Source organism: Brienomyrus brachyistius, chromosome 23 (assembly GCF_023856365.1).
Source record: "Brienomyrus brachyistius isolate T26 chromosome 23, BBRACH_0.4, whole genome shotgun sequence".
Taxonomy (NCBI): Eukaryota; Metazoa; Chordata; class Actinopteri; order Osteoglossiformes; family Mormyridae; genus Brienomyrus; species Brienomyrus brachyistius.
Genome location: NC_064555.1, coordinates 20,842,255 through 20,862,102, shown reverse-complemented (window position 1 = coordinate 20,862,102; position 19,848 = coordinate 20,842,255). Strand labels below are relative to the sequence as shown.

The 19,848-nt window shown below is 44.6% G+C and overlaps 1 protein-coding gene across 6 annotated transcripts in view; it reads right to left on the bottom strand.

Annotated features, from left to right (window-relative positions):
* vps50 (VPS50 EARP/GARPII complex subunit) overlaps nucleotides 1-19,848 on the bottom strand; it is a 73,756-nt gene that overhangs the window by 15,853 nt on the left and 38,055 nt on the right. For 2 of the 6 annotated variants that reach the window (XM_048992964.1, XM_048992965.1), the window contains exons 16-22: nucleotides 19,726-19,824; nucleotides 17,950-18,040; nucleotides 16,610-16,786; nucleotides 13,657-13,775; nucleotides 12,394-12,500; nucleotides 11,383-11,504; nucleotides 7,412-7,492 (exon numbers count right to left, since the gene is read on the bottom strand). In XM_048992964.1, the coding sequence (XP_048848921.1) occupies nucleotides 7,412-7,492; nucleotides 11,383-11,504; nucleotides 12,394-12,500; nucleotides 13,657-13,775; nucleotides 16,610-16,786; nucleotides 17,950-18,040; nucleotides 19,726-19,824 (796 nt within the window). Of the gene's footprint in view, nucleotides 1-2,180; nucleotides 4,283-4,527; nucleotides 6,187-6,408; nucleotides 6,456-7,411; nucleotides 7,493-11,382; nucleotides 11,505-12,393; nucleotides 12,501-13,656; nucleotides 13,776-16,609; nucleotides 16,787-17,949; nucleotides 18,041-19,725; nucleotides 19,825-19,848 lie in introns of those variants that run through there. The other 4 variants (XM_048992967.1, XR_007384940.1, XM_048992966.1 and 1 more) reach the window with 4 other exon arrangements.

The following is a 19,848-nucleotide window of genomic DNA, read 5'->3' as shown; positions in this document are numbered from 1 at the left end:
TCTGAAAGCTTCATCCCATTACGCAGCTTCTCTCTGGAGCTGATGTGCATTTCTAGATAAAAATCTACACAGGAAAGACAAGACATTAAAACGCATGTATACTAATAACTTTAAATTCAGAGTAAAAAGCAGCAGAAAGGGCCCCAAGTTTGCGGCAGTTTTCATACAAACAGGAAGAAGCATGTTGAAGTTGACAGCTTACTGCACCTACAGCACGCTGTTGTGAACCGATTCCAAGTAACTTTCAGAAAGAATCAAGACGTACCAACAGAAACGAGAAGCCAAAATGCTAAACAGCATTTGTACAGCTCACCAGCCGCCTTGGTGTGGTCTTCAATTTCAGGTCTGTGTCGTAAATCATCAGACTCCCAAAACTTCTGGAACTGGCACACAGTTTCGCAAGGAGTGATGCAATCATTCTTAAGCCTAACCCTAATTACCCACCACTACTCTCTCACCAATGATTGTCTGAAGACCACCATCTAAACCAGAGCACTCTAAACACCATACAGTGTGAAAGAAACATTTCACCTTGTTCTGCTTGTCAAGGTCAGTTGGCCACGAGATCAATGGCTATCAAAACAGGGACTTCTGGATGGTTCTCTAAGTGCCAGGCTGGTGAGGTGTTCAGGTAAGGCATTTTTCCGCATTTTATACCTTCCCGATCCAGATGCTTAGTGACAGACCTACCGTATTATATTCTGAGGTGTGTAGACTCATTCATCAGTTACAGCTGACCTCATGTTGACATCAAAGGAGGTCAGTATGAACTGACACGATTGGTGAATCTGGCTTTGACCTCCATCCTCGACTCTACGTCCTTCTGAGTCAAATTTCCTGTCACTCAGACTTAACTCCAAGGCTCAGGGTCCAAACTGTGATTCTTTGTCTGTCATTTGCCCAGACAAACACTTCACTGATGTGTCAGGAAATAAATTGCTCTCTCTGTTATGCTTCAGAGAGCGCAGACTGAGGAAAAATGATGGACATGAGCTCCACCATTGTTTAGACTATAGAAAAGATGTGAATGACCCAAATGACATCAAATGCAATAAGCCTGATTACCTTAAAGCAAACAGACACATAACTTTCACCTCCATCTCTGGCTGAGGCCCAATAATCCCCCTTTTTTAAGCTACCAGGAAATGTAGACAGGTAGCTTGAGGGGGTGGTATTTGGCACAGTGGGTTCAGCCTCTATGCCTGTGATTGGAAGGTCGCTGGTTCAAATTCCGTGCTTGGCAGAATAGCCACATTTCAACCGGGCCCTTGAACAAGGTCCTTAACTACCCAAAAATACTCCAGGGTGCTGGATGAATGCCTGACCTCATGCCCAGACCCCACGCTACACTCTCACCTCTATATGACTGAATGAAAAATTTAGCAAGAGGGGACAAGTGAGAACTAACACATGCCGATATACTTGTACAGATCGCTTTTTTAATGATATGATTCAATTATGATGACGTTACGCTGCACACTGCTGTCCCCTGGAGATTGGAACAGGTTATCACATGTGACCTCCCCAGTCCGAAGCTTGGAGCAGGTATGCAAACACATCTGGGGGAAAAGATCAGCACGCAGATTGTGTCCAATCGGCGTGGACCCCACGGTTCCAAAGTTGCAAATTGACTTTAAGAAAAGAAAAGGGAATTAAACTAATGGTTTTCCGGGCTTGTGAGGGAGACTCATGCTAGCTGGGAAATGGAACAGTGCCAGAGAGGATCACAGGATGACTAATAATTAGTCACTTAACAGGAGAGAGTGTAACGCATCGGAGTGTCTACCGCGGCAGCCCTTTGGTATCATGAGACTAAGAACGGCGTTGTAGGATACAAAACGGCCTACCCAAAACGGCCTACCCAAAACGGCCTACCCAAAACGGCCTACCCAAAACGGCCTACCCAAAACGGCCTACCCAAAACGGCCTACCCAAAGCTACCATCAAGATCTACTCCATTTCGGTATATTACTGAAAATCAGTCAGGCGTAAAAGCTATACTGCCCCCCAGAGAGAGAGGGGCCCCAATCCAGATTCACTGGGCTATACCTCCCCTACCCAAAAAAGCAAAACCAACTCCAATCGCAAAGACCCAGCCTAACCTTCTGAATTAAGTCATTATCCAAAATGTTGGAACATTTGACTGGTCCTATGCAAAGGAAAAAACCAGCAGTAACTACCTTTGTCCTGAATTAACTAAGGTGAAGAGGACCTGTGGACGTTGTCCATGGCAACTGCTGACCTGTCGAGTAAATTCCAACCATCATTTCAGACTAGCGCAATGACGTATAAAGGCAAGTGAATGAGGTATTAACCAAACAGGCATAGATATGACTAAATTAGTCGGCAAGCAAGTATCAGAGATTTATACCATACCTGTACATCCGGAATAAAGGTACATGATTTTAGTGATAAGGGCAGAGCATGCAGACAAAACACACTATGGCTGTTACTCCAGGATTAAATAGGAATAGTAGGGATAGTAATGATACTTAATACTAGCCTACAAGAGTAATACAAATTCAGCATTAGGAGCCACTATAAACAGCAACATGCTAATAGCCATGTTCACAACAGAAACCATGATTAGTACTCAAGCAAAGGCAAGCACTCGTAATATTTGGAAAGCTTTTGCCCCACAAATAAAACAAAATACATACAGAGAATGAGGTCTTTGTGTGCTCTCTTTGACGCGAGGCGGCCAAAAATCGGCAACTAGACTCTTGGCCCGGGAGGATTCTGGCTGGCTAAGCAGCCTGTAAGTGGAACAGGGGTCTTGTGTGCGCTGGTGTGCTAACGGCATGAGGTAAGCAGCGCTTCGAGGCTCCTCCAGTGAGAACCGGGTGCTGACGCAGAATCGAAGCCCCGAAAAACACGCTTAGCAAAATGCCTTTAATTCAGAGAGAAATCCATCCGTCGCGAATAAGCATTTTGATTTAATAAGAAAACACCATGCATGCATTTACCACTGTTTGCTTGGTTGATGCTCTCGTCCGAAACGACGTCCTAGCGAGTCAAACACTACATTACAAGCGTACAGCTGTCAAGCAGCCAACTGGATGCGAGTCCAGCTAGGCTGAGCTTCCAATGGAAGCCCAGTAATATGCGTCTCTATTCAAAGACATTGTTTGAATTTAAGCTGATGTGTATTGAATGGGCCAGCTAGCTAAAAATATCTGAAACAGCAGAATGTTGAGAGAATGTTGCTGAATGTTATCATTACTAATGGTTCCGCTTCAAACAATGGCCAGAATTTTTATCATTAAACTTGTCTTATCATAATTAGACAAGCAGCCCCCCCCCCCCCCCCCCCAGCCAAGGGGGGAGCGGGTCCCTATATGCACTCTGGAGAGAAATATCCAAGCCATTATATCATTTGAGTAGGATTTAATTAGGCTTAATTAAGTATTTCATTAACTGAAGAATTATGTATGTTCCAAAGCATCAACATCAAGGATACAACAGTCATTGAGAAGTGAAGGATTAGTATTTAAGCTCAGAAAGAGTTACAATACAACAAAGAGCCGAAATGAAAAGACATGAACAGTTAAAAACAACACTCCATGGGCAAAAAAACTGTGAAACTGACTACTTAATATATTCCCAGACATCAAAGTTCTGAGAAACCCAGCAACTTATCCCAACTCTTATCTAAAACTATTTGAATAGGGGTAGTGAAAAGACAAACTACTGCTATATATAAATACACATATATTTTTATTTGCACTTTTCAACCTGTTCCTTTGGCAAATGTTCCATTTTGAGAGCTTGCTTTTAGTCACATGACCTTCTGAGATTAGATGCGAGAGTAGAGGATCGCCATGTTCCTTAGAGCAGTCAATAAACCAATATTAACTCATATGTTAAAACACTACCCAGAGGCTCTATTCCTCAGTAATCTACAATCTATATATCTATGTATGTTAATCTACAATCTGTTTACCTATATCTCTTTTGGCCTAAACAGAACCCTGTTTTCATGTTAAACCAATTCATTACATGTTTTACACCCACTAAAGCATATAATATACACAGATCCATAAAAAATGTTTTTCCTAAATAAAGCATTTGTTTAGTTCTACAATCACCAGCTGATCACTCCAAAACATACTGTACAAGACAAATGTGCTACACAGATATCAAACGTTCAAATTCATTGTGTCCTTGCATGTTCCTTACCTTGAGGCATCTGTCAATTTCAAAGGAAGCAGCTGTGTATCTTAAAATATAAAGCTTTTGAAGATGAGGTCCGTCCGTCCATCCATCAATGAGAGCAGGACAGCTGTGCCAATAGGTAATTACTGCCAAGTGCACTACATCATCCGTTCTTACCATTCATTCCCTAATACTGAAAATTCTTCCCATTAAATAAATGCCAAATGGAATTAGGAGCATAATCATTTTGGGCCTCCGATTTCTGGCATTTAATACAATTAGACAAATTAAGTGATGCTCACTGAAAAGGCTCTCTGCTTAACAGAGAGGAACCGTCGCCGAGCCCGGAAGAGTCCGTGGAAATCGACTCACCGGCCTTGAGAGCCATTAGGGAAGGAGGAGAGCGCGAACCAATGGACAGGGAGTGAACAAAACAGCCATGCAGTCTCCTTAAATGAGAGGGCAGAGAATACCATCAAACAGGTCCCAGAAAGCACTCTTACCTAAAGACCACGTTCTGATCTCCGAAAAGGTCAGTCTAAACTACTCACCTGACAAAGCTTAAATACATGATCTTTTTCTACAACTCGCCCTATTAAAAAGCATCCTTTAATACCCCCAAAATAATACAAAAAAAAAAATCCTCAAACTGGCAAAGCCTAAGAAATTAATTGCTTCCCACTTCTACAGTGGACTGAAGTGCAGCGATTCGGCTCAGCACCTGATCTTCCCACTTAGAACGATTTCACAGCCAACGCGACGGGTCCCACAAGACCGGGGCGTCAAAACATAGCTGGAGAATCAAAGGCGGCGAGACATGAATGCGGCTTCAGCTGCCTTTTGTTTGGCTGCTTGAGAGGGACAGCCGGGGATCCCACTGAAGGACGCTCCAGGCCCCTGTAGAGGCATCTCATCGGTCAAGGCAGCCAGCTGATGACAGCTAGCCCAACCCGAAGGTGCCACTGGGGGGCCCCCTGGTGGCTCTTGGGCAGCACGCCAAACCGCGGCCCATTTCTCATTCCGTGCTCCCCGGATCCCGCGAGAGGGCAGCGGCTAAGATTATTCCACATGCATATTATAAAAACTGCTAGGGAGAAACCCTGTGAGGTTTCCTACCTGCATTCTGCACGCCAGGGTGGCCTGCCACCGGAATGTTGCATGAAGATGCTCCCATTTTCCAAAACGGAAGGGAATATAAATGCAGCTAACTGTAGACCATCTGGAGATCACTGAGCACCCTTATCCGAAGGTGACCAGCCAATCACCTTTGCCTAGGTGCCCCTGGGCAAATCATCCATAGCTTAAATGTATCCATATGACTATCTCAGATTGACCAAGAATCAGAAGTAACAAAAAAAAACCTGCTTCTGCTTCGAGGCACGAGGGGAGAAACCCCAAGGTCTCACGGACCAAGGACTGAGGAACTGCATCAAGAGGACCTGCATGAGTTTTCCTGCTCTCTTGTTTTTGTTGCATTTTTCAGCTGCATTCCAGTTTCTCATCAAGTGTCCTGCAACGGTCCCTCAGAATCCACAAGAATCCAACCTGTCGTCCCGGAGAAAATGCATGAGTGAGAATGTACCGCAACGGACTGGCATGCGATCTACAACGCCCGCTCGTTATATTTTGCTGATGACCTGCGCCCGGTGACAGCAAGGTCGACTGGATAATGAGAATGAACGTGCATGGGTGCACTGCACACCGGCATCCTTTAAGCACGTTTTAGCACAAACACTCGCACACACCGTGACTTCACCTTTCACCCCCATTCGTCTCCGCGTCTGACTGCCAACAAATCTGGCAGATAACATTAGAGGAAGTGAATCATTTGCCTGCGGGACGCTAGCAGGCCAGATAAATTGGATGCAAATGCTAATCGCCTCCCCGAACACAGCGTTTTGGCGAGCGGGACACCCCTCGCTGCCGCCACGGGGGTGCTTGGGATTAAACAGGTCGCTGCTGCGTGCACATTTGCAGACGTGGGGTCCAGTATCTCCCCTCTGACAAACAGCAGCCTCGCTCGAGCCTCGCCTGTGGGCAACATTAGGCAAGAAAATGAAGATGAAGGCTGACATATTCTTTATTTCCCCAACAATGTTCCATTTTCACATCCAAGTCAATGAACTCGATACCGTTCAAAAGGAAAACCTGGCCACAGCGATCTTACTCTTGAGAAATGCCTTTTGAATGTTTAATTAGCTTAAGACCAGAGCTGTGTTTCTGTCTCTTGCAACATAAAGATGTCAAACTTACAGCAGGTAAGGGTTCTCACTGAGGCCCAATGTCCCGAACATCTCCACCTGCCCATAACAGAAAATTCACAGGACAAATTTCCAGAGTGCAGTGGGACTGTCAAGTTCTGCCAGGGAAAAGACATCTGGGAAAATCATACTGCATGATGGATAAATCATTTATCAAGCAGAATGAAACAGCTTATAGTATAAGGAGACTGTCGGAAAGCTTTTCTTATACTCTGCATTAATCGTGTTCACAGAGCCATCGTAGGCTACTACTCAACGTTGCTTACAGTAGTTATTTTTAAAAACATTTAAACCAGCTCTGGGATATCATATTCACCACAAGGTAAATACCCTGGTTATCCTTTGCTCAATGGGTCACATAAAATTGTACTTCCATTCTGGCAAACAGTCTCCATTTTCATAACGCGAGCGTGTACGAGCAAGGCGAGAATATGCTTACAAACCAGACACCGCTCAGAGTGTCAGTCACTAGTCCTGCCTGAGCATGAATATGGGGACAATCTATGCTTTAAAAAGATACCGCAGAAGTAACTGCTTATAATGGCATTTCTTGGATATATATGTCCTTCACAACACTGAGCAGGTTTGAGAAAAAGCCGTGATGAATTTTCCACTTAATGCAGATCACAATTAACACTGGGTCACTAGGACTAGAGCGGTCAATTACTATTCAGCTTAAATCACAGAGGAGGCAGGGAGGCAACCCCCCCCCCCCCCCCCAGGCATCCAAAATGGGGGATCCAGACACGCAGGGCACTAATGAATCCTGTGGGTGACACCACAGACCCCCTACCATTCCATGGACTCCTAATAGCTGCATTTAAGGGAGAGACATTATTTATCTAAACAGCACGGGCTGTGGTTGGAGCTGCAGGACAATTATGACGCCTTTAGGTGGCGCCGGGCACATTAACCAGTGACCCCACAATGGGACGAGCTGAGTGGTCCCCCATTTTCGGATGGGGGAGGGGAGGGGGAGAGCATGAGTGTCTCACCATGTCAATGAGACTCTCCTGGATCCTGTTGAGCGTCGTCCGCAGTCGGCTACTGATGAGGCCCAGTCCTGATAACTCGTACTGTGGGGAGAGACAGGAGCCGTGATACATTTTTTCTTTACCTTCAAATCTTTAAAAAGTGCAAAAAAAAAATAAAAACTTGCATGCTTAAAACATCTGCCGGTCTGTATTGTAAATTGGGTATTGAAGTATAGTGACATTTCATTTTTTTATGCTTTGTGAATCACTGGTTATGACTCACTCATCAGGCATGGGAGCTCGGGTCTGTACCCCTTCCCTCTCTGAGCGGCCACACGCATGCAGTGGAAGCGGTTTGCATGCAATGTGTTTTGTCACGTGGACGCTGCGTGAAATCATGCGAGTTCGGTAATTTTGGCTGCACCCTGCTAACGTGTCGCTATCTGCGTCTCTCCGCCTATGAAGAGCCGGATTTGGTGAGCTGTAATCATCTCTGTCCCTCTTTAAAAGGCAACGCCACTTACCAGACAACAATTGAGTTTATTATGCACCTAAATGGTTTCATATGGTCTTTTGACACTTTACTTATTCGCGTATTTTTCATGGAATCTGATATATCTAAAGTGGATCTTTAGGGTGGCTCGTGGTACCATCAGGTTGTTGGTTTGAAACCTGCACAGGTTTCCTGCTGCAGCCAGACTGAGTGGATTTAGCTTGTTTTTAGTTAGTAATTCAGTTTATGAACGCCCCAGAAACAGAAATGTAGCATTCCCAGTAAGCTTCCTCACAATTATACCGCCTAACTTCCAAACCTTACCAATGTCTGCCCTGAAAATCTGTTCTCGTCTTTAACCAGTCGTCTGACTTTCTGACCCTCTGAAAGAACCATCCGGCATCCACAGTGAGAGCCTGTCATCACCCATCACACTCCTAACCATCTTGCCCCCCAAAAAAACCTCAATCTGGGCACCTTATTATAAAATCAATAACAAAATCAGATTGGTTTGGCGTTACCTAACAACTTTGATGTTTAGCCAACTACACATGAAGTGAGTTTAATCATCAAACCCACAAACACAAGACTGGTAAGAATATATTAGGTTAGTCCTGAACAGCAGATTTCTAAAATACTGTCGATTTGCAGAACGCATAAATTTTACCCATCGCTGAATTTCAATACAAATCATGTCTTCTGGTGACACAGTGAAATTTTTAATAAAAGCTGTCCGTACATCGATATTGAAGATAGATTTAACAAAGCTAGCTTTCAAATGCTTACAGGCACAAAGCCTGTGCATTTACTAACCCTTTCATAACAGGAATACATCTAAATTTTCTGGTTAAGGACACCAGGCAACGTGGAGCTGCACTGCCACTCCGTGTTTTTGTGATAAATGAAGCCTGCATTGCACTGTAACAGACGACCACAAGCAAAAGGCCACAATTCACTCCGACTTTTAGATGTGTCTTCAAATTAGGAGATGATAAAAGGTGATGAGAACATCCTAAATTCTTTGCAGAAAATAGAAAGAGCCTGACACACGCCGGTGATGTGCAGCAGAGAAATATAGCTGATTAGAGGTATATAGCTTATGAAACATCCAGTAAAGAGTGGGCAAGGACTATGGGTTAGATTCCGGCGATGCGAATGCTAATTCTTCAAACCGCAATCTGTGGGTCTTAAAGTCAGCAGATGGGAGTCAGCAGGATGACAGTGAGCTCTGACTTGGATGGGCACAGGTGGACAGGGGACATGCTTAAGAATAAAAGAGGCTGCGGAGTGACCAGGCAGGCAGACAGAAGCCTATGGGAAGACCTGCACACTTACACACCCATAAAAGTTTGGTCACATAAATCTGTCCCTGGTTATGAGTGGCTCAGTCATAAAACCTTACAATCCCCCTACAGTTCCACGGCTCGCAAAACACACGGTGACAGCGTCAATTAAACCTTAATTAGCTACTGCGGAGGAACACCTGTGAGAAAAACTGATCCAATCAGCATTGTCCTGCGCCTAATTTCTTGGGAAATTTGTAGCACATTCAGGATGTAATGTAGCTGGATTTCGAAGGGGTGTGTTTTTAACTCCCATGGTGCAATGCGTGACGTAAGTTTGCCCCGTCTGAGACAGCCGCTCGCTTCACGCGCTGGAGGTCACGCGGTGAAGTTCAGGAGCTGGAAGGACGAGGCAAACGCCAACGCTGGCAGCCAGGAAGCAAACAGAGACGAGGGCCCGACAGGTCTCTAGGGGGCGCTGTTGTAAACTCTCACTTGGGGGCACATGTGGCTTGTTTTCTGCCACTCAGTGATAAATAGCCTAAGCGACCCACCTTCAAAGTCGCAGCTGTAACTGTCTCGACGACTTCAGAGCCCCAATTATTTTGTTTTATAGAGCAGAAAAAAAGGCTTTGCATATGGCAAAAACTATCAGGCAATTCAAATGCAGCTAACAGATGTCTGTCCTGGGAACTATCAATTACGATTCTTCTGCAAATGTTAGCATTTTTGCTAAATTTCCAGCAGGGGCGTCCATTAATATGACATCTCGGGTCCTTTTTCTTCATGCAATGACCGCTGTAAAACACTCCGGAAAGTTCCGCCATGATAAACAGGTCTGTGATTTCCAATAAAGTGTTAGCATGATGAGTCTGCTGGCGATCGGCATCCCCTTCCTAGCGACAGATGACAGACGGGACCCCGATTTCAGCACATCTGACCATGAACACTGGCAATAGTACGGCCATCACTGGGGTAAGATGTCATAGCGCATCTATAATAGCAGTCACTCATATAACAGATGCCTTCACTGACCATTTAGCTAAGTTTCTGTCACAAACTACTGGTGTAAATTCTAGCCCATATGCATCCAGCTAGAAAAAAGTAAGGAAACACATAGATTTTATCTTCCCAAAAGTAAAATACACATAAGCCCCATTACAGCAAGACGACAGAATCTCAAGGGAGTACCTTGAGATTAATTTAATTAGCCCTCTTATCTCACTAGTGTGTGAACAGCGCAACTCGCCCTGCCTTGTGTCTCACACACACACCATTCTCCACATAAATTGACCTGCCAGCCTTTTTCCCCATGAAGATTTCCCATCGATATATGTCGTTAAAAAAGTGCACAAACGAGCGCGACTCTTCGCTCAATATGGCCGAGCGGCTTCCGCACTGGCGCTGAGTGACAGGGAGGGAGGCGGTTTTTCCCCAAGGTGTCACGTGATCTTTCAGGCCCCAGGGGATAATTAGAGAGAGAAGCAGCGATATTTCATTTCCTTTGGTATCGGAAGGAAAACGGCGCTCAGGTAATTACCAGATAACTCATTCTAAAGGGGAAATTGGGAGGGGGGGGGGGGATTTCTATACACTATCTTAGAGAACTTCCCCATGCAGTTACTGACATGCTAACCACCACTGGCAGGGAAAGGGGGCCGAGACATTAATAAAAATCCGCAAAGGAAGGCTGGTGCGTGCGTCCCCACATCATCCGGCATCTTATCACGCAGAATCTGAAGGCAGGTTTGCTAATCGTCTCGCAGGGTGAGGCCGCTCGACATACACCAGCACATAATGTAAATAATATGACAGGATGCGACAATGAATAAGTCTCCAGAGTTCCCCCCCGCCCGAGCTTTACAGGCACAGTGCTCTGTCAGGCTTGAAAATTACACTGGTGTATCACACTGTTCAGTTAACAAGCCACAGTGAGATCACTCCTGAAGAAAGAAGGGTAATGGGCTGTGCTTATATTACCGCCTGATACTGCCCTGCCCACCCACTTCCACCCCTCAAATTTGGGGGGGGGGGTTTGCTGAGTTTTACCATCAGGTTCCAAAAATGTTCTTTACAAGATGAAATATCCCACCGCGCCCCCCACCCCCCCCAACAACCAATGTCAATCCCTTAGGCAGGCAAATGCGTGACCCGAGTAGAATAGACCACGTGACTCCATGCATCGAACCCCAAAGGTGTTTCAGAATGAGACTCACCATGTCATTCCGCCCGAAGAAGGTGTAAACAGCGTACAAGTAATAGTCAAAGAGCTGGGACATGCAGTGGATGACGTCGAAGGCGATGGGCCGGAGGATGTTCATCATCTGCATGTACTTCCCTGCAAGGAAGACAGCAGTCATCAGCGTAGCCCTCACCTCAGCCGCGTCCCACAGTCCACAGGGATTATACACCTAATGAAGCCACAGACGGGGTCTCACGTCCAACAGGAACACGGCAATCAGCACTACAGGGGCCTCCAGTGCTTTGACTGCACTGCACTGGAGCTACAGATGGCGAGGACTTCACACAAGAGTATGATAAACCAGCTGCATATGCCCATCTTTCACACTGATTAGTATGAAATCCATTATCGCTGTAAGGACACCGGAGAGAATTACCCCAAAACCAAAACATCCCTGCGTGATGTAAATGTTACAGAATAAAACTTAAATCAATAAAGAAGCACAGAGAATATCACATAATGTACCAAATCTGCATCTTAGTCATACTAAAAATGTCAAAATCACTCATCAGTGTGTGAAGCTGTTTAACAGGTGATCATGGGGGGGGGGCACAACTTAATTTATATACAAATATCTTTTTATAGAAGAGGATGAAAAAAATCCAAATTAAATTTTGGGGGGGTACATGTCCCCCATCCCCTGTGGTTTTTTGCAGTACCATTAGACACATTTATTCTTAAAGCCATTGTACCAAAGACTTTATTTTATTTTATACACTTTTCCATGTTTTATTCGAGCCACGTAACAGCAAAAAGTGTGAATGCGGTTGTCTAAGAAACGAACATCTAAATTACAACTGGAGATGAGCGGCCATATGAACTAATGACCAGGAGTAAAATGGTGTCACACATCATGTCATGAAAAAAAGACTCCCCCACCTCTCAATTTTAATCAACCATTAGTCTGCTAATTGTCAGAATCACAGTTCCAGCGCAAGGTCCAGTCCGTGATGGTTCCCTCCAAGTCCAAGAGCGAATTACTCACCGACGAGCCTGATCACGTTCAGAGTGGTGTTGGTCAGGATGGGCGCATTCAGCTTATTGAGGCTGTAGTCGGACTTCTTCCTGCTTCTCAAAGTTTCCCGAGATACGCTGGTTGAGAGAACAAAGCCAGATCAACGGCCGCGTCGGGGATTCGAGGAGACGGGGACCTGAGCGGCCAAGCGGCTAAACCTCGGAACCCAGAAGATGCGTCAATGAGGGCTATGTAGCCGAGCAGGACGAAACATCGTAAGCAGAATCAAAGTGAATAAAACATGGTACGCACTTATGCGAGTGTGTATATAACAAGATGCTGCTGAATAAATTATGTAGCATGCTGCTTACACCCATAATTAAATGTCACAAGATCTAATATACAGCTTCATGGAAAATGCAGTGTGCACTGCAATCACTTTTTTTGCATTTCGCACAAAAATACATTACTTCTTAATTATAATCTCAAAACATTTTCCGACAGCCTGGCTGATGTGCATTAGGTTATAAGAAGTATGTATAAATATACGCAAGTTATTAAATTCATGATGCAAGGCAAGAATATAAAAACTGACCGAGTTCAGCACTAATTCAGTGCCTATTTTCACTTTAATGAGAATAATTTTGTGCCAAAAATAATAATAATAATTTTACAAACAAAGTTGCTCCTGGCATTTTAAAGGTTGATTAAAACTGCTCTTTTACTCCTATAACTGATCATATTATTAATCCATATATGAAAATCCAAAGGCAGAGCTGAATAATGCAGAATAATGTTAAAGTGAATGATCAGCTATAAAAACCGACTGATATTAAGGCTCCACAAGTTTATTTGAAAACCTGCTGAAGGAGCACCAATAATGTCGGCTTAATCTGTAAGCGTGCACAATGTGAAACTATGTAACAGAGGTTGGGACTGAAAGCAATTTTGTGTGCATAAACACAGTTCGTTGTTAAGCAGAACAAACAATGTATATTGAATTTGCTATATTGAATTCTAAGAGTTTGTGTTATTTACTTGTTTAATTTATAAGGTTGAATTTACATTTTAAGACAAAGAGTTTTAACTATGGGTATCTGTGTAATGGTTGACTAAAAATTATTTGATGGAATATTATAATTTTTTTTCCTTAAAACTTGTTTTTCGGAACCAGAAGTCCGATATCGGTCGGCCCCTACTACAGGCATCGGCTGGCACGTCTTTAACGAGAGGCTTTCACAGCGCGATTAACCTTGCTGCACAAGCGGAGCGCAAACCATAGTGACCTCTGACCTTTTCACGGGGACGTCGCCCGTCTGCTCGTCTACGTAGTCTCTCTTCAGCTCCTCCGGCACGTCGCTGTCGCTGTCGTAGTCCTGATAGACGCTCTTCTCCAGCTCGTCGGACTCATACTGCGGACACCAGGGGCCGGAGGTTAGGGAGCAGATCGAAAGGGAGGTCCCTTAAATTTGGGGTTCCTAGCGTTCGATGACCGCGGACCGGTTTGGGGGTGCTAGAGATAACACTGTTCGACGGGGTGGGTCGTAAAGAAAGAGGTCACTTAAAAATATATATTATTTAAATATATATAAAAATATATAAGAAGACTCTTGGGTCACAGCCACTGGACCTCTGTTGCATGTGTCCAGATTAATAGCATTGGCAGAATCTATGGGGTGTCCAAGCATAAAAATGAAGCTGGACACCTCAGGCATGCAGATACTAAAGGAACGAACGCGGTCTCAGATCCAGAGCTTGCTGAGAATGGCGGCATTGTGGCGTACAGCCTGACAGAACCCAGCATGGGATGGAGCAAAACAAAAGACCAAAAAAATCGCTTTCAGTATACAGCAGAGCTTTTGGTGGAACATGCTACTTCCTCAGGGGGAGTCAGACACGGATTACAGTGGCGGTGTCCACACGGCAAGCGCAGACTGTGCTCTGTGACGAACGATCTTATAAAAGGCTGGAAGGGCCAAAGGGAAAAGGGCCCGCCAGAATTAAATCAGGCGTCGCTAACTGGAATGGGACATCCCTAGAGTAAGGTTGACTAGCTAGCTGGTGGATTCCCTAGACCACCAAGAGAAAAAAAATCACCTCATTGGGACTGTACTGCTGCTGGGCATTCTGGGTGCAAAAAAAATCCCCACAAAAATCTGGGCGATTATCCCAGCAGCGGGGATATCGCAACAGTGAATGGTTTTAACCCAAGCAGTCAACTGAGTGTTGACCCTTTGTTCCAACTATGAGATGAATGTTCCCCCTTGATCTTTAAATGGAATCCTGTTAATTGGCACAATTAATACAGACCTATGTGGTCATTAATCTGCAAAGTACATGACTTTGCGATGTGCTTTTTTCGTTTTTAAAAGGTATCCAGTGAAGGGTGTTTCATCCTTGCACTGCGTGCGGGGTCGGGTAGCTGAAGCAAACACCTCGCCCCAGTGGAAGGGATCTGTACATGATCACGGACGGAATCTCCGTTAAAACGAACACCTCGCCCCAGTGGACGGGATCTGCGAGTGCTCACAGACGGATTCTCTGCCAGATTTAAAATCAAATCCACCTGGAGGTTCACTGCTAATACTGTGCTGGACTGTGAGCTTTGCCATTTCGAACCATTGGTCCTCCTGAGTAAAAATCTCTGAAGGCGGCAATGAGGACAATGAGAGCCCCTGCTGTCTGAAGAATGATGACGGTTCATGTGGAATGAACCCAGGAACCGCAGGAATCCACCAGGTCGACATGGTGTCGCTCACTTTCTATGAATACGTCCTTGCAAAGCAAGATTCTCCCCCTGACTGTATCACCACCCTTACAAGTGGGCAAGTCAGGGAATTGACTGCTACCTGCTGGACAGCTTTCATACCAATTAAAAAAAATAATTCGACAGTTCAAAGAAAAGCAGGCCAAGGCTCTTAGAAATACTGTACTGAATTAGTTTTTCTAAAATTAATGATCGATGATAAGTGACAAAGGAAAGAAATTCAGAAATGTCTGCTTCACATGAACAAGGCTATACACACACACACACACACACACACGCACGCACGCACGCACGCACGCACGCACGCACACACACACACATCCACTGAGTCAACTGGGACTCCATTTTTTTGTAAAGCCTATAATTAAACTATTCATTTGTAGAAAAAATTTCAGGCACATAAAACGATTAGATAAAATTGATGAACAAGACTCAAACATTAGGGCCGTTAACAAAAACCACACTGCAACAGTCATTTGATGGTTATGTAGCTCATGAACCATTTAACGAGCGAGAAAGACCCTGCCTCTCTTAATTAACGTGCATATTTGTTAATATCAAAAATAATTTACCCTGGCAGTAAATTAATGAATGGGAGGAATTATTGTCTGTTTAACTGTCCGGAATAAATAAATAAAAAACAAACATATTAATGAACGGACTGCAAGCTCTTTGCTTGCAGCAAACAGCAAGCAGCATATGTAACGAGCTTATGTGCATCCATGAAAGTGATTTTTGACGTGTCACATTTAATCTGACAGCTAATTTCAGGCTGCTAATGAAGCAGTTAATTTACCAACACACATATTCCTGACTTGCGCGTTATCCTTGACATATTTTACTAGATAAGTATTCACCGCCCCGCTTCGCCAAAAATTATTTCCCCACTGCTGTTTGAGAGCGTGTCGCCATGATTAGTAATCAAACCACGTAAAATTTCAGAATGCCTCATTCAGTTATGTGTAGCCAACCCCTGTGTCTATAAGCTTCAGAGCTCAAAAGTCTTGGCTGGAAATGTTTAAAATGTGATTTTTTATTTATTTTTTTTTACAATTTCTTAGCATGTCTGAAAATAGGTTTTTCAAAAGTATATGTTTAAAGTTCATTTTAACACAAAAATCGAATAACATTCGAAGTGGTCTAAGATTATTGGTGCTGATTTTGTGCTGAATAAAAGCACATGTAACACCTTGGGATAAATGTTTTTTAGATAGATGAAATTTTTTTAAATGTCAAGGCATGTCAGACTACCCCAACAGTGGCTGAGGCCTCAGTCCCCAGAGGGTTAAATTGCAGTATAAGGTGTCATTCATTAGGCTGGGCATTCGGCTTAAATATTATCAGTTGTTGTCAAGTCAATGTTGATTCCTAATTAATGTCAGCTGACAGGACGGAAGGCATCTTCCATGCTTCAGATGTCGGAGTGCTTTGCGTGAGGAGACGTTAGCATCACGTGCTAGCAGGCGGGACGGCCCATACCCCGTTGGAGCCGAGCACGTCGTCTGTCTCCTCCTCCTTGCTGTCGATCTGCATCTCGAAGGGGTTCCCGCCCTGGAGGTACTGCTCAAAGAGGGTGGTGTCAGCCTGGCCCAGGCCTGCCGCCTGCTTGCTGGGCGACACTGACGGCGAGCGTGACTGACCCATGAATCTGAACTCCTGCGAGGCAGCAAATGGGGCAAATTCAGGGAGATTTGTGGGGGATCCCATGAACATTTAACCTAATAAACCAGGTGGTGTGTGGCTTGGCGGGTGTGGAAGATGTGCTTGTCATCAGAAGGTCGCCGGTTCAAATCCCTTAACCTCCAATGGCCCCAGGCACTGGCTGACTCTGTATTTGCATTCTCCATCACTTTAGATAAATGCATCAACTAAATTAATAAAAAATAAAAAAAGAGGTATTACGCCATTTGAGGCATCACATTGATCCAGTTAATTGTTTATGCTGAAGTATCCATATCTGAGGTATGAAGAGGCCAGATGAAGATAAAACTGAAGGCCCCCCCCCCCCATCCCCCTTCACTGTAGCGTACACAGTGATCAATAAGCCAAGACATGAAGGACGACTCAGTTCCTATAAACACCTTCAGCTTGAAGATCACACTATGGGAGGTCCTGCTGGACCAGGAGCCCAGATGCCTTCAGCCTTTGAGAAATATGCACTTCGCTTTGAGTATAAAACATTTTCCAGATAACATCCGACTTCATCAGGGATCCGGCAACTGACCGAGAAGCTCGGGACGAGAAAGAGGGAGATACCATGCGGAACATGGGGCCCATCAAACATTAAAGGGTATAATCGGTGACAGCGGCGAGATAAGGTTCCACAGAGAGCCTACAGGCACATCTGCGCTCACAGAGCCCCGGGTCAGGTCCCCATGCTATAGACCCGTTCTTCCGTACTGTGCGAGAATGCAGCACACTGGAAATACGTCATCGTTCTTTCGCATAAATGCATCAGCCCGATTCGTCAGTAAGCATACTGACGCAACCAACCTTCCATTTTCATCTTTTATGTTTTAATAAATATCATCAAAGACTTTACCCCAACCTTAGAAATATTCAGTTGTATTATTCAGGTTCTGAGTATTACAATCGGTTCTGAAATAGCCGTATGGGTAAGAGCCGAATCTGTACGGGTGGGCACGTCACATGGCACACGTCACATGGCACACGGTACCATCAATGAATAAAATTGGCATCTGAGTCTCTGTCGATCACCTGAAGACCGCAGATCCCCTTCAGAACGCCGTGAGCATCAATCCGGTCCATTAGGCAGGGAGAGCATCCCAGGAAACACCCTTGGGTCGTTTCCTACTTACATGAAGCTGAGCGATGCTGAAGTTGGATTTGACCGGACACAGCTCCCACGTCTCGTTCTCCAGAAACATCCTCAGCTCCTCCAGCCTGGTCCTGAAGTGAAACCGGCACAAATGAAACATTTCCCGCATATATTCGATGTACAATTATGATAACGTGCTAATTCTGGTCTGTCTTTTAGAGTCTTTTAGAGTCCAAATTGTTTTTTCCAAGACTCCGTAAATAGAGAAACTAATCCAGCACAAACAAATCAGTTTAAAGCGATTTCCACATGCTGTTGTAATAGTTTTTGCTTAATAACGAGACTATTACGATTTATTTTTGGTACATTATTCAATTTGTTTGCAAGCAGTCTCCACAGGGCTAGATAATTTCATAACAATTAAAACTGAGTGCGGAGGCTCCATCCTTATTGGTTGGACGTAGCCAGAGGCCCAACTGATAGCTACATCTCATATGGACTCGGCTTTTCATATTCCTCAGTTGACCCCTTTTTCGTCTTTAAATCCCGCCCACAGCACATCAGAGACATCTGTGGGGCCGATTACAAACAGAGCTCCAGCAATTTGTGCACCATATTAAATATTTATGTCTAATATCAAAAACCGAAAATTAAAAGACTGTCCGATAAACTTGGTCCACATGGCAGAGGCTCGCCAATCCTCATTCGGGGAACGTCACTCTCTCCAAACACTTTTGGAAACACATTATCATTCAATAGAAGCCCCTGTCTGAGATGCCTGAAATGATACTTGCAGGGGCTTGGGGAGAAAATAGACGGAAGCTTATCTGAGAGCGTATCTGCGTGCCGTCTGACTGAAGCCGTCTGTGGATGAGGCCGGATACCCGACAAGAGCACCACGGAAAACTCAGAAGGGTTTCTAAACCTCTACCACAAATTAAAACTAAATCCCTTATGATACAGCTAATCATCATTCATGACTGAAATTGAAAAACAATACATTTCATCCCTTAAGCGGGACAAATATAAAACGTCGAGATTCAGCCCGATGATTTTAGCTTTAGGGCTGATGCTGAATTATTCTTAAAGCAAGTCGCCATAATCATTTCCCATTATCGTCATTATAAAGAGAATAATAACGTTAAAATCACAAGCCTTAATTGCTGCCCTCGGAACCAGCATTTTGGGGCACGGTCTCGGTTTTGAATCAAGTGGCAGCCGCAACCAAAGAGCATAAAGAAGAACAGAATTTTTTTCTTTTTAATACGTTTTATCAATTTGACTCCCCCATTATGAATGGCACACAAAATGAGATCTAAGCAGCCCTTCAGCACTGAATCATGACTCCATTCCTTCCTTCAGTACTGCTGCTAATTTGCCGCGAATCCACCAGTAAGCCTTATTTAATTCCCTGCCGCCCACGACATATACATGAAGATCTTTTTAGACGGTTGCTCATTTAAGCAAGAGTAACTGACTTTACTTGTATTCTCGCGTACCACGTTTACGTCACCTTCCATTGTCGAAGGCTAATTCTAATACCAAGATCACAAGTACAGAGGACGGGAAAAAATACCCAGATGTTGCTCTTGCTCCGTCCCAAATATCAAGAGCACATCAGTTGCATCCTCGCTGAATGAGACTAAACCTATGATTCATTGTGAACGATCTTTGTGATCTTGGTATTGAGACCAAGGATGTGAGAGTGGCCGGAAGAGTCCCTCTGGGGGGGCCGTACAGACACAGTGCGACGGGGCAAGGGGTTATTCACCTGTTGGGGGTCTGGGGAGACGGACTGGGGGAGAGGGGGGCTCACCTGTGGTAGTTCTTGAAGTAGTTGACGCTCTGCCTCTTGATGGACTCCTGAAGGACCTCGGAGCGGCTTCCACAGAACTCCTCTCCCACCTGCATTAACCTGGGGGGGGAGGGGGGAAAGGAC